Source organism: Siniperca chuatsi, linkage group LG1, assembly GCF_020085105.1.
Source record: "Siniperca chuatsi isolate FFG_IHB_CAS linkage group LG1, ASM2008510v1, whole genome shotgun sequence".
Classification (NCBI taxonomy): Eukaryota; Metazoa; Chordata; class Actinopteri; order Centrarchiformes; family Sinipercidae; genus Siniperca; species Siniperca chuatsi.
In genome coordinates this window covers 13699688-13714335 of record NC_058042.1, presented here as the reverse complement: position 1 = coordinate 13714335, position 14648 = coordinate 13699688, and the positions used below count along the sequence as shown (strand labels likewise).

General features: G+C 37.8%; 1 protein-coding gene across 2 annotated transcripts in view; it reads right to left on the bottom strand.

Moving 5' to 3' along the window:
- Positions 1-14624, bottom strand: part of cdh16 (cadherin 16, KSP-cadherin) — a 27191-nt gene extending 12567 nt beyond the window's left edge. The window contains exons 1-11 of one of the 2 annotated variants that reach the window (XM_044205763.1): positions 14455-14624; positions 13850-13900; positions 13645-13743; positions 11243-11377; positions 10872-11001; positions 10037-10195; positions 8323-8519; positions 3724-3849; positions 2250-2400; positions 1109-1321; positions 82-158 (exon numbers count right to left, since the gene is read on the bottom strand). In XM_044205763.1, the coding sequence (XP_044061698.1) occupies positions 82-158; positions 1109-1321; positions 2250-2400; positions 3724-3849; positions 8323-8519; positions 10037-10195; positions 10872-11001; positions 11243-11377; positions 13645-13743; positions 13850-13894 (1332 nt within the window). In that variant the 5' untranslated portion in view covers positions 13895-13900; positions 14455-14624. The remainder of the gene's footprint in view (positions 1-81; positions 159-1108; positions 1322-2249; positions 2401-3723; positions 3850-8322; positions 8520-10036; positions 10196-10871; positions 11002-11242; positions 11378-13644; positions 13744-13849; positions 13901-14454) is intronic. The other variant, XM_044205756.1, reaches the window with a different exon arrangement.
- Between the last annotated feature and the right edge of the window lie 24 nt (positions 14625-14648).

Below are 14648 nucleotides of genomic sequence, written 5' to 3'. Positions count from 1 at the left end.
GTAATGTTATCATGTCCTGAGCAGACCGTTGAAGTGTAACTTTGTGCATGTGCGTGAATGTTTGAACATGTGCTCTCGTACCTCATGTTGGGAGAAGACTGGTGGGTTGTTATTCTCATCCTGTACCGTCACAACCACAGTGCAGGAACTGTTTAGACCTGCCAGGGAAAATCATCACAGCTTCTGTTAGTGACCCAGGGTCAGCCCCTCACACTCATAAAGTACGGTGAAGGAATAGCAAGTACCTCATCTTGCCTCCATGACACCCTGATCCAAGAATCATTTGCCACCCGAGAGGCTACAGTAGCATACATACTGTACATCCCCTGGACACCATAGTGGCAACGAAGCTACTGACGCACTAGCTTACAAAGCAAATAAATGTTTGTTTGTGACAGTCATTATGAAAGCTACAATGCTCCTTGGCACAGTAACTGCTTTATAATTGTTTTCTTTTCTCTCTCTCGTTTTGATTGGCACCTTAAACGTAATGTCCTCACAACAAGTTGCAGCTTAAATGCCACCTATTTCTTCATTATGACTGACATTTAATGGGCACTGTGATTGTCCATGTAGTATACGCCATCACCAGTTAAATAACTATAACTATTTTCCTACTGGAATACTTAATTTAGCTTTCTTCCACAAATTAGATTTTTCTAATTTGTGCTAGCAACCAAAAGTGAGCCAGGAGAACCAAAGCACAGCTATCTGTCTACAGAATGTGTCTATATTTGTCTTCATAAGGAAGTAGGAGAAATAAGGTATAAATAAGATCTCAACCTTTTTTGTTTGTGTGTTGTGTATGTGTGTTTCTGAATAGTTTGTATTTGAACTCAAAAGTCCAATGTCTTTTACTTCCAAGAAATCAATAAAAACAATACTGGCCGACAGTCAGTCGATCAAAAAAAAAAGTTTCCTTTATCTCTAATATTCTATTCCTCCAAACGTAATGTCCTACTTCAGCAACAGGAAATACCAGTACATAAAATTAAAGAAGCAAATCACAGTTAAAATGTCATTTAGCCTTTTTGTGAAACTTAATGAGGTTACAAAAGGAAAAATCACAATGTGAGGAAGGCTGTATTTTGCATTAATCCAAAGTCACCTTTGGCATCCTCAGCAGTGATGGTGAGGGTATACTGAGGTGCTGTGCCCTCCATACTATCTGCTTGGACGGAGATGACCCCTGAGTCACGGTCCACTCTGAAGAGGGCACGAGGACTCTCTGGAATTTGTCCGACTAAACGGTAGAAGATCCGCACATTGTCCGTCTTGGGATCATCGTTATCGGCTGCTTGCACTGTCAGGATTTCTGTCCCTGGGGAAAGATTCACCGGCAAAGAACAGTAAAGGCAAGACCATCTAACCCATTTACAGTCATACGATCTCTTAAGATACATTTTCAACAGAACTTTTTTTAAATGTTATTTTTTTCTCCTATAATTTTAAATTTCAAATTTTCTAAATGTTTAAATCAAAATCTCAAACAACTTTCAGTGATCACTAAACACTGCAGACAGGTTTTCAGGGTTTCTGTAATAGAGCCAAAAATGTTTCTCTCTCTGCAAGTTACAGTCACATAGCGGAAAGATACAACAATAGCTTTTTCATTTAATCCTCACTCAGTGATTCCTTTTAGATTAACAGATTGTCCTTTCTAATTCATTTCCCAGAATCAACCATTTTAAAGCATCAACAAAAAAGCTTTTACAACACACCATGTGATTTTTATGAGCACTGGTAGGAGTGAGGATACTTTCCCCTGTGTCCTGGCTAAAATCCCAATCTGCTTTCAGAAAAGGTATCTGGCACTCTTAGCCTCTTCATCACTGCAACGTCCCTTCCAGCCAGTGTTTCCTCTACTTTGTTGTCAAATGATATTCCGATTACAGTGTAAATGTGACAAAGGATTATTCAGAGGTCTTACTGACTTGTTTTATGATGAACCCTAACTTCACCAGTAATTAGACATTTTTTTAAAAGGTGTTGAGCTGTTTAGTATTTTGAGTATGTACAGTTGGCCAAAGTATTTTTACATGGAAACACTGTGACTATTGACACACTATACTGTAACATGTTAGTTTTGCTTTGGATTTTAACTTAAAACATCGCCTGTGATGCAATATATAAATATCCTACTGTAAAGTGATTTGGATACTATTTTCTTACACATGCTGGAATAGCAAAAGTGAGACTCATATCAACATGTTTTGAAACTGCCAAAATATGTTTGAAAAAAAAGTTACCTCGAGCAGCCAGTTCCTTGACCACAGTATGGTACTGTGCCTGTGGAAAGGTGGGTCTGTTATCATTGGCGTCGCCCACCATCACCCTCAACTCCACAGGCTTGGCAATCTCTCTGCCATCTGGACGCTCAACCACAATGCTGATCTGGAACTGACGAGGCAACAAGAGAAACAATGTTTGCCTCCAGAGTATTAAAGAAACAGAGTGGTTAGACATATCTGGTCAACTGGTTAGGTATGTGTGATACCTTTACATTGTCACCTCACCTGCATGGCTCTTTTACTCATATACTGTATATACTATAGTAGGTAATGAAAAGGATAAACTGGCCCTGCAGTAGACTGGTAGACTGGTAATCAGTGCAGGGGGGTTCCCCTAAGTTAAGTTGTGTACCTTTAAAAAAAAATTAATAGATTTAAATGTGCTGAAAGATGTTGTAGCACAAATATGAAGTTGAAGTAATCTTATCATGTCTCTTTTTCCTGTCAGCTACAGACTAAACTAAAACCATAAGGCATCAGGCTGATAAGGCATTTTCAACCTTCCATTAAATGGTCGCTACAGAAGACAGAAAATACCATATGCTAGAAGCATGTGTTTAAACCCTAATCATATCCACTGATGTAGCTCAGTCCCTCTGTGTTGTTCTTTGGCCACCGCATTTGTGCCAGAATATACTGTTCAGTAAGCCATTCAAAGCTCTCAGGAGCTTAAGTTGGGTGCAGAACTCAAGAGTAAAATGCAAATAAATGTATAAAACTTTGTAATCCTACCAAAAATTATAATCCTTCTCTCAGCCTTAGCCTGAAGTGAACAAGATTTGAAATTAAGCTTTTAGCTTTGTAGTCCTTGTCATAATACAATAATTCTTTTTTGCCACAGGCAGGATATGTAACATAGGTGTACTTTTCAGGTTTTGGGTTGTTTCCTTAATTACTTCTGTTTTGTTTAAAAATAGACTGTGCTCAGTGATCAGCTTTGCTGCAATAATGTGTACCAGGGTCCCTTTAATTAAAAGATAGTTAAGATGTAAGTAATATCAAAAAGATGATTCTTTTAATGAACAACATGAGAAATTGTTTAGTGCCATCAAATCTGTCACTTCATATTGTTCTTCTTTTGAATTCACTGTCTTGCTCCCAGTCTTCAGTAGGTGAAAATAATTAAAAAGTGAATGAAACCCACTGAAAATGACTTGAGGAGAGAAAAGTAGCATATGTGATTCTGTTGGTTTTAATAGAAAGGATCTTGTGAGAACCAGAAAATAATGAGCATTTAAATCAGAGCAAACTTTATCTGAAGATTATTGGATAACTGTGTGAAACAAACACAATATAACAGAGTTCAAACATAGAAATAAAGGCATCTGTCTTTCATAAAGAAACAGAGTAGCACCTACAGCATTAATGTTTAGAGGCTTTAAATTGATATTTATTATTAGGTGCTGGAGTTTAGGCTTGCAGTTATACAGACCTGGTCTTGTGTCTCTCTGTCCAGAGGAGCATTGAGATAAATGACTCCTTCTCTGCTGATGGTGAAGAGCATCTCTGGAAACTCCCCCTCCAGACTGTACTCTGCCTGACTTCCACTCCATTTGACCTACAAAAACAAAGACATTGGCACACACACAAAGTTTTCTAAATACAAAATCTATTATATATAAATGTGGTAAACCAAAAAATGACAAGCATTTTAATGCATTACCTTATCGTTTTTTTTTTTTTACAATAAAAATGTAATATAAAGTGTTTTTTATCTGGGTCCAACAGGAAAATGATCATGCAGTATATATAAACCTAGAAAGCTATTCAGCAGGGCCTGCAGGATGTGTAAGTACAAAGCTAAGCTACCATTTATTTACATGATAAGGAGCCAACCAAATGCACTGACAATGATGTGGAACAGAGAGCACAGCCAAAACTAACTATGCAGGCTGAAGGGGATTTTCCACTCTGCTTTAGAGCCCATGACAGAGGGCTGTGCAGTGGGGCTGAAAGGGCCCTAGTAGCCATCAAACAGCACCCAACAAGGAGAGGGGCCCAGCCGCAGCACAGCTGATGCACACCCAGGGCATGTGTATCTCCTCAACACACTGTCACACACTCCTCCCTTGTTTTGGAGATGGCTGCCCAAACACTATGCTTTTGTATACACAAAGCCGCTTCACACAGCTGGCTGCTTCTCAGTGTTATGATGTGTTTCTGACCTCAGAACTTTAAAGAGATATGTCTGATTAATGATCACAGACTGCTCTATATAAAGTTCAATACAAAACATCTATGAAGTCATCTGTTTTGCCTCTGTCAGTCCTTGAGTTTGCAGAGCACGTTCTGGCTCTAGCAGCTTGCGTTTGAGCTGCGACAAGAACGCTTCATATCTGTGAGTGCTTTTCTGCAAGACACTGTGGACTGGAGAGTAATCAGGTGCTGGATTACAGAAAAGAGTACAATGCCCTGCATTAAACACAAAATCAGGAAATACTAAAATATCAGAGCTGAAACAATTTCTCGACTGACAGAAAATTTACGTTTTGATAATCAATTAATTGTTTCAGTCAATTTTCAAGCCAAACATTTGCTGGTTACAGCTTCTCAAATGTGAGGATTTGCTGCCTTTCTTTGTCATTGATTATAGTAAACTAAATATCTTTTGGTTTTGGAGTGCTAGTTGGACAAAACAAGCAATTTAAATATGTTAACTTGGGCTCTGGGAAATTATAATGAGCATTTAAAAAAATAATATCAGTTAATATATTAATTGAGAAAAATTTCTGCAGATAATAATAAAATTATTATTAGTTGCAGCCCTATAAAATATAGATATGATATGATATTGATATAGTAAATACTGAATATGCTGGAGGGAGCAGAGGCATTTTTATTGTTTGTAGATCATCAGTATCCAAATCTAGAAATAACAGTCGATGTTGACTTTAGCAGGAGACAGATAAAATTACAGTGTGTCTTTTGGATGGAAGGCAGAACAAAAGTATTAGAGAGACAGAAACAAAGGGAGAGTTGTCTTGTTTGGGGCTTGAAACATTAAACCTGCAATAATTTATTAGCCACTTGGGGGTAGCGTAAACAAGCTGTAAACAAAATTATCACCTTATAAAGTTGAGGTGGCAAATAAATTAGCAAACATTTGCTTATTTACACATCCATACACATAGTCATGTGATCAGTTGTTAACATAAAAATATTTATTATAGCAGCTTTAATGTTGCCATTACTCATACCAAAATGAGATCACCTCTGATGACTAATGTTAGCTGAAGCACCAATACAAGTATCATTTGTAATATTGAACACTGATTATGAGACCATGACGAAGGTCTAGTGGCGCTCAAACTAATTCTACAACAAATAATCAGATTTAATTTGACTTTGAAAACTGACAATTCAATGCAGTTAACAGCTTTGACTCATTCATTTGCAGGCTATGGGGCCTCTCTTCCACTCCAAAGTCTCAATAGACTGCATTACTGAATTCAAGTAGTTCTACTGATTGCATTACATAATCAAAGTTTTAGGCAGGCAATCAGAAACATACAATAGATAACAGATTGAAATTAACCTCCCTAGCCCCAATGACGCAAAAGTACTGATAACAAATGCCTGGATTTCATATTTAAAATTACAGCCAGAGCTTGTTTTGATCTGATTGCAGAATTAGTCAAATTGATCACAACAGCAATCTCAATTTAGTTTTATAACTTTTACACAGGGAAGGATGATGGCAGAAATGCATAAAGTATGCTAAGCAGCAGATTGATTTCAGAGTCTGTCAAGGCGTCGTCACAACATGGACGATGTCAGCACAAGTGGAAGACATTTGTTAGAGATGAGTGGATGTGGACACAACTGCTCCGTTTATCTGAGACAGTAGGGGAGGTGAGATCCATAGAGTGGGTCCTTGAACATGACTATTTGTATATGTGTCATAACAGCGGTTAGTCCCACCACCTACTGAGCACAGCAGTACGATCACTCAGCGTGGGCGAAATGAGGCTTCCCCCAAGTAAACATTCATGTTAACCTAATCCAGTTTTGTGTGATTTAGATTCTGGATAGGGACAAATGGGACACTGTAACTAAATGGTATAATATATACAATATGATGTGATGGAACAATAGAGGCTTAATTTCTCACTCTCTTAACACATTTTTCATTAGAAATTAAAGCAGATACACTGAGGAGATCTGCTCAGTGAAATATTTTCACATAGCCTCATTTACATGGCACAGATGCTATTCGCTGATATTAAAATTATGAAAATGATTTATTCTTTCAAAGTCACCAGGCAGTGTATTACAGAATTGGTAATTAGGTATTAATCCTACAAGACAAAAAGATTTTATGGTAGATTTGAAATGGCCTTTGAAAATATGACCGAAAAAAATCAAATGTGCCTACACTTGTGAATCCACACGTTTTCAGTAGGTGGAAGGGGCTGTTAGAACAGGAGAGATGAGAGGCTGAGGGCGAATGTGGGGGAGGTGGGAGAAAAAAGGAGGAGGGGGAGGTATTGTGATGTACCTACTGGTCACAGTGATTCTCAGAACCTGCACAGCATCAGAATCAGCTCTACTAGCCTCTTTGTTTCCACAGTTCTCAGTAGTGAATGAATAAAGTTTATTCATTTGTAACATTTGCTCACAATGGATAACTGCCACAACTAGCTGATTATTTTTCCTATGTGTCACAAAACCTCTGAGGGCTTTTGAGTTATTTATAGACATGTAGCTGATATGGCTAATATTATAACAACCAAAGGGTTAGACAAGACTAGGGGCAGACACAGACACAGTGATATGTTATGAGAACCTGAGGGAAACTTAAACTGGTACTGTAATAATGTAGGACAGTAGTGTTAACTCCTATTAATATTAAAACTGTCTCTTTTAACCAGAAGCATTGATTGATGATCAGAAATTATCAGGTGACATTTTTTAGAGTCAGTCCACAATGAAATAGTTTTTGAACATGGGATTTCCAGCTTTAGATCTGAAAATGTTCCTATATCCTCATAAAATCACCATGGTTACTGTTGTAGCTTCTTTGGGGCTGTTCCGTAATTCAGTTCCAATTTTAAATTGCAACAAACTTTATTGGCATGTAGGGCTGCAACTAACAATCATTTTCTTTATCAACAGATCTGGCTATTTATTTTCTCAGTTAATCAATCATTTATTTGGTCTATAAAATGCCAGAAGGTAGCGAAAAATGCTCTTCACAGTTTTCCACAGTTCAAGATGTTTTGTCCAACAAGCAGTTTAAAACCCAAATATATTCAGTTTACAGCTATATAAAACAGAGAAAAGCAGCAAATCCTCACTACTGAGAAGCTGGAATCAGAGAATGTTTGGCATCTTTGCTTGAAAAATTATTGATTGATTAACAAAATAGCTGCTGATTAATTTTCTTGATGGATTTATCAGTAAATTTGCCAAAGCAGACTTCATGGTTATATAATGGTTGAGATATTAAGTAGACACATATGCCAAAAAAATAAGAAGAAGAATGACTGTCTTTGTATGACATGAAATACTCAATATATATACTGAGCTCCACAATATGATTTAAATAACAAGCCTTATGTGAAGTCTATTTTGCTTTTAAGCTGTTAGGTTTTATAATACCCCTCAGAGTGGTGGTGGTGGTAGTGGTTGGTGGGTGGGAGAGTGAGTGATTATGGGAGTTAAAGTGACTCAGTCAGGAGGTAGCCTGAAAGGATCCATGGCATTTGAACAGCATCAATAATTCAGTATTTGGTCACTTAGGAAGACCCAAGAGCCACCAAAAACAGCAACTGGCAATATGATGCCACTTTACTCAGTCCAGGCTATTGACAGAGTTTGTTTTATTGTAATATGATAGTTGACAGTTGGAACTGCATAAACAATAAAGTTAGCACTTACCCCAAGTTGTTTGCATGATTTATGGTAAAAATCAAATACGTAAGAGTGCTTTTAATCTATATGAGTAAAAATACTTGTAGTGTTAAAGTGGTGGGTTTGTCACAAAGTGTTTCAGAGTGATTACATGTTGATCAGGGTTTTGCTGCCTCACCTGTGAGATAGGGATGGGATAGGGGCCTGGGAGGTTCTCCTGAAGTCGCACAGGGTCAGGCGATGCCCATGTGTTCCCAGTCACCTCAACAGTAACGATGCCGGTGGTGAAGAAAGCATTCGCCTTCCCAGCCATGTCCTTCACCATCACTGAGAGCTTATAACGGCCGCACATCTCTGGGTCCAGAGTAGAGGCTCCTGGTGGTCAAAGTGGGATAGATGATACAAGAACACCTTATTTCTAAATGATTCTATCAATTTCATTTCAGAATCAACATCTTTTATAAAGACATCTACAGTATATATTGTGCTGTGTTTAATGACATGTTACTGTATGTCCCAGAGTATGTGAGGAACAAGTCATGCAAAGGAAAATAACAACATTAAAGAGACACAAAAAAGGAAAAAATACACACAATCACCATGTAATTATGTGATGGCTTATGGAAACACATAACAGACTAATGGACTGTGTTTTCCCTCAGATGACTGAGACATTACTCACATTGCCTGCTAAATGTAACAACTTTTCTAAGCCATCTGAGTGTTGTATTCAGCACTTAATTTTCAATTTCTTGCTAAAATGGAAAATAAATAACATAAACAGCCCACCAGAAAGGTAATCAGAACCATCAGTTACAGCTGGCCTGAAAATGAAGTAGAAAATCAAGGTGGTAATTGCCTATGAAGCTTTGTGGAAACCAGCAGCAGCAGTGTAAGCCGGAAGGGACCGGCAAGCCATACAGCTCCTGCTGAGCCGTAACAAAGGGCAATACCAGAGCTACATATAGCACCAGCATACAGGACTTTACTGCATCTAGGATAAGTATGCGTTTGTGTACTGTGTGTGTATGTCTGTTTACCTAAAAGAAGTATTATTGGCCTACATATGTGTCACATCTTAATAAATAATTTTATTTTCTATATAACACGGTGTAGTCCCTCATTCGTCCAGGAGTGTTCGTAGAACAGATCGTAGAAAAGGTTTCAGTCGTAGTCATCTGGACACTGTTTTCAGAATCAAGACGTTTCGGCTCCCATCCGGAAGTCATTCTCAATTGTGAATGTAACTCAGAGTAGCTTAAATTTCCAGTTCCCGTCCAATTTTTTCACAATTGAGAATGACTTCTCAATTGTTGAGAATGACTTCTCAATTGTGGGAGCCGAAACGTCTTGATTCTGAAAACAGTGTCCAGATGACTACGACTGAAACCTTTTCTATATAACATGCAGTAAGGCTGAATGTAACTCTAACCCTTTTACAGGATTTATCGGTGAACCTTTTTTAGTTTTCTTAAGTTCAAGCTTATCTCCCATTTTGATCATATTTTAACAATAAGTGACAAACAAGTATTAGACCTTTTAAAGAAAAGGTTCACATCTCTGCATAGCATCAGCGCTCCTCTTAACACATTCAAAAACTTGATTTAAGCCAGAGCTTGTTTCCGAATTAGCACTGCATTTAATATTAGAGCCCTACAAATACTGGATGTTTGACGCAGATACCGATAACAATATTTTAGATTTTAAGAAATCCAGGGAGTTAACCCTAAACTGGAGCACACTGTGTGTTCTTGTATCAGAAGTGCTGTCTTGTAGCTGACCTTGCATTGTGAGCTTCCTGAAAAAGCATGCATATGAAAACTTCTCTTTGGGGACAAACAAAGTATCACATTAACTTGATACTTTCCCTACAGTCAGTAGTTGGGACTGACCTTCCTCAGTGAGGGAAACCTCTCCAGTGATGGAGTCGATGAAGAACATTTGGCTGGAGGGAATCCTGGGTGTCTGTTCCAAGAGGCTAAACCGCAGCTCAGCATGGGCAGTGTTGCGGTCATCACGATCCAGCGCCTCCACCTGCATGAATGGGATCCCTGAGAGACACAGGCGATGCAGAGTCAAAAACGGTACCTTCTGTATCACAGAAGTCTCTCCCTACCACTAGCTCAAAGCGTATTAACTTTCTCAATTTATACAGAAAAGGATAGAACATGGGTTGTACCAATCAAGAGGCAGAAAAACAAAGACATACAAGCATTCGAAGTATGAGTTTGGTTTTGTATATGGGTAAAAGTATATTGATACCCAAGTTAAAAGATGATACAGCTAGAAAATGCCTGGTTTGCACATAGAACAACATGATGCAATAATATCGTGAACCATTTTTAAATATCTTGAGAGCTGGTTTAAGGAAGTAACCCTTGAGGGCAATTTAGAATAAAAACAAAACAAGATAAGATGCTGTTCAAACTGATGAATGCAGGTGTATGTACCATCATAATCTTTTTAAGTGCTAAGTAGCACGTAAAAACATGATGAGTTGTTAATGTAAGCTACAACAAGCTAGCTGTAGAGTAGTTTACTATTAAGAACTTATCTTCAAGTCTGATGATAATACTCTTGACAAAACTAAACCACACATAGAAAGTTTTACATTGTTTAGCCAGAAATGAATGAGTTTTTGTATTCCATGTGGCAGGACTGACAAATGTGACCCAGACTGAAAAAGGTTGTGCAACACGGTGACATCAGCGCTCAGGGTTCTTGTACCTTTGAGAAGCCCGAGCTGCACGCTGCCCCTCATGCTCTCCTCTATGAAAGTGGGCACATTGTCGTTCTTGTCGATGACACACACTTCGACAGTGAAGCTCTGACGGTGCACTGATGTTCTGAAGGACACCTGCAGTGCACACACAAACACGCTTTGTAAGTATCTTTGAACAACACACTCTGGAACGGGCATACAGCCTTCCCATGAGAATCTAATGACAAAGTAAAGATACAAAAAAACAAAAAACAAATGATATTTGTTATTTGAATTTGATGTATCTTTAATGAATTCATTAGTTTGAACTATTCATTAGCTAAGACATGTATGGAAAATTCTATATTATGATATATGACACGATATAATATGCTACCTGTAAAGAGTAAGACGGCTGTTTTTCTCTGTCCAGTGGTTTTAGAGCATACAGAAACTGAGCATCGACTCCGAATATCCCCTCATCATCCCCCGTTACCACCAGGTCACTGTAATTACCTGGCAGGCTATGGAGCTGTACAGAACAGAACATGATTCATAAAACATCAGTTTAAAAAAGCAAGACATATGCAATAAAAATATGTTTAAAAGCAAGACATATGCACTAACAATAAAGTGTAAGAGGACTGGACAGGCAGGGTAGCGGCAGTAGTTACTGCAGCCATCAGTGATTTGATTTTAACCTGTATTTAAACAAGAAGTCCAATGAGACTTGAGACTTGAGGAAAAAATACTTACTGTAACATTGACTAGTTACAGTAAATAAAGCATGATTAAAACGCAAAATGAAGGGGGGGGACACATAATTTGCTCACTGAAAATACAAGCAAGACTGTTTAACATTCTGCCTTAGTGATACCTATTTTGTGGTTTTCTGGTGAAAAGTCACATGTAAAATGAAACTCACTCTTTGTGGTGAAATGTTGACGAAGGGACACAATTATACAGCACCCATACTATCTGCAGCTCCACTTGTCCCATGGCCTTAAAGGATAAGTTTTGTGATATTTTATATATTTCTTGTCAATAAATTCTGTGAAGACCAAAACCAACAATAAATCGATCCTATTAACAAGTATTGTATGTGTTATGTTCCTGTGGGCCATAGACCTCTATTGTTGTCTCAAAACAATTAAAAACACATCAGTGAGCTGCACCGTTGCGCTGGGTGACATGTTCCCTAATTACCATGAACATGGCCACTGTAGTTTAAGTTGAGTCAGTTCCACATACACCATCCTGTTGCTTTAAATACTTGCTAGTACACTAAATGTGTATTAATCCTCAGCTGAAAATAGTCGCCAACAAATATACTATTCACTGCTGTTTAATAACATTTGTTAAAAACTACAATGCCCAGCTGTTTTAGGAAATTACAGAGCTGTTTATAAATTAAACTGTATAGTTGTGACAGGTTTTTAAAGGTTTATGTCTTCAGTTGGAATAAATGGGCTTGGGGCTGAGTGCCACAGACACGGTAGGGAAGTTGAAAAGAATTAAGAGATGGACCAACACATTGTTGGTTTTAGTCTTTTTACAGGATTTGTTGAAAAAAAGAAAATTTTGAATAATTCCCACATTATCCTTTAAATGTTGCCAGCATCCTCCCATTCAACTTGTCTGATGACCAAATTATCGTTATAACAATCCCACAACTTTGTAATACTTTGCATTAAGGTTCAGCCGAGATAAGTAGACACAAGGTTCAGATGTCTTTAATTCCCTAAGTAAAGGTAAGCCAAAATATCCCAGGAACCAAATGTCTACATTTAGAGCCAGCGGTGTGTTGGGGCTGGTCAATCACCTACGAGATGATTAAAAACATTTACAGCGTTTGTATTGTGTAAGGTTTAAAAAATTGATCATTCGAAGAGTTAAAATAGAAGAACTAACAAGTGTAGTCCTCTCTGATGAACAGACTATTATGAGCTTTTACCTTGAACAAATCTGGAGCTATTATTGTGTCCTTTCCATTTAATAACACAAAGTGGGGTTATTATCCAACTCCTCCATTCTGGCCATTAACATGCTATTTGAATTGTGTTAATGACCCTCAGTCCGACACAAAGACTAAAAATATGACTATGTATCATGCAAGATTTGATGAGATCACAATACAACCAATTAAAGTGCCAGATACTCATGCTGTTGCTGATGTCTGAGTGACATGTATGGAACAACCCCGCCACCAAGCTGGACCGAATGCAGAGGCTGGGTATGATGCATGAAAAGCATTGTGAACACTCCAATTATAGTCTAGTGATGACGGCAGCATGATCATACATCTTCAAACCTTGAGTGCAGATGGGAGATAAAAAAAGAGATTGATGCAATTCTGTCTTACTATCTACATTCATCTTCTGCCCATAGAGCAATGATGTCTTCATTGACAAAGATCAACTGGTTCAAAAGGCTAGCATGAGATGTTTTCATTTACCTGGTTAACTCTTGAGGAAATTTTGTAATTCAGTGTTGAGGACTCCTCAGTAGACTTTGCATTAAATCAAATTAAATATTAAAAGCAGGATCTTAGACCTTTCCAACAGTTATTGAAATTACTATATTTATGAATATGACATATGAAAATAAAAACTCCAACTCGGTATTGCACGCTTTTGTTGATTTTCTACTTACATGTATGAGCTCTAGTTGCCATGGTAATATTTGGAAAAAAGGTTAAGATTGTAAGATTTGGAATTACACATATAATTTCTTATCAGAAGGCCATGAGCGCAAAAAGAACATTCGTTTGGTGAAGACAAGTGAGTTGAAATGCCTTACCTTGGCTAGATACCATGGGAAAATACCATCGTAGTTTTCAGGGACACCAATTTTAACATTTGCCCCAGAGCATGGTGCAAATGTGTGACGCATCACCAACTGCGAAACAAGATATAAAGTCTGTCTTAGTGACATGGTTGATGCAGTAATTTGCTAAATGAACAAAGTACAACAGTTAAGAGTAATAAAAAAGACACCATCTTACTATGAGAGCTATGATGAGCATTGGTATAGCTCCTCTGTCAGCCATGAGTCCCTGTAAATGTGGCATATTCACAGCATTTCAAACCACATGCCCTCAGACCAACAATCAACACAATTTCTATCCCGTTACTGATTCACCACCATGGAATTCTTTCATACACACAGATTTCACAGTTTTTACATGGCCGACAGCCTGCATTTAAATGCATAACTACCTACAAAGCTGTTTAAAACAACATCTGAGCCCCCACTATAGTCAGTAGCACAGAAGACAGTTTTATTTGGAGGTAAAACTTTTGTCTGTTAAAATCAAATTGGATGCAAAGATTACATCATTTCATCTGAGCCTTTATGTCTGTCAAATATCTTTTAGATATAGCTGCTTTTTTTTTAGCAATAGCAGAGCACAGGTTATGGTGCAGTGTACAAGTAACAGTAATACCCTATATCAACTTTAATTCAAGTCTCTAAAGTAAAACAACAAACGTTGGAAATACTGTTGTCGTCATCTGTCAATGATAAAAGATGGCAAAAAAGTGCAACCAGTTAAGTAGCAAAACTTATTAAGTTGTTCTCCCATTTTAAACAAAACTTTTTGTATCTTACCTTCTCCAAATTATGTGTGCGTTCCCGTTGAGAGCTGTGAGAGGAGTTTAAATTGGGTGGAAAAACTGCGTACTTGTACTCCTTTGGTGGATTAATGGTTAACACCTTCAGATAAACATGCTTAACTACCTTGTTCCCTTCCTGTAAAACCAATGGTCGGTGAGGTTCCATTCCACCGATACAATCAAATGAAT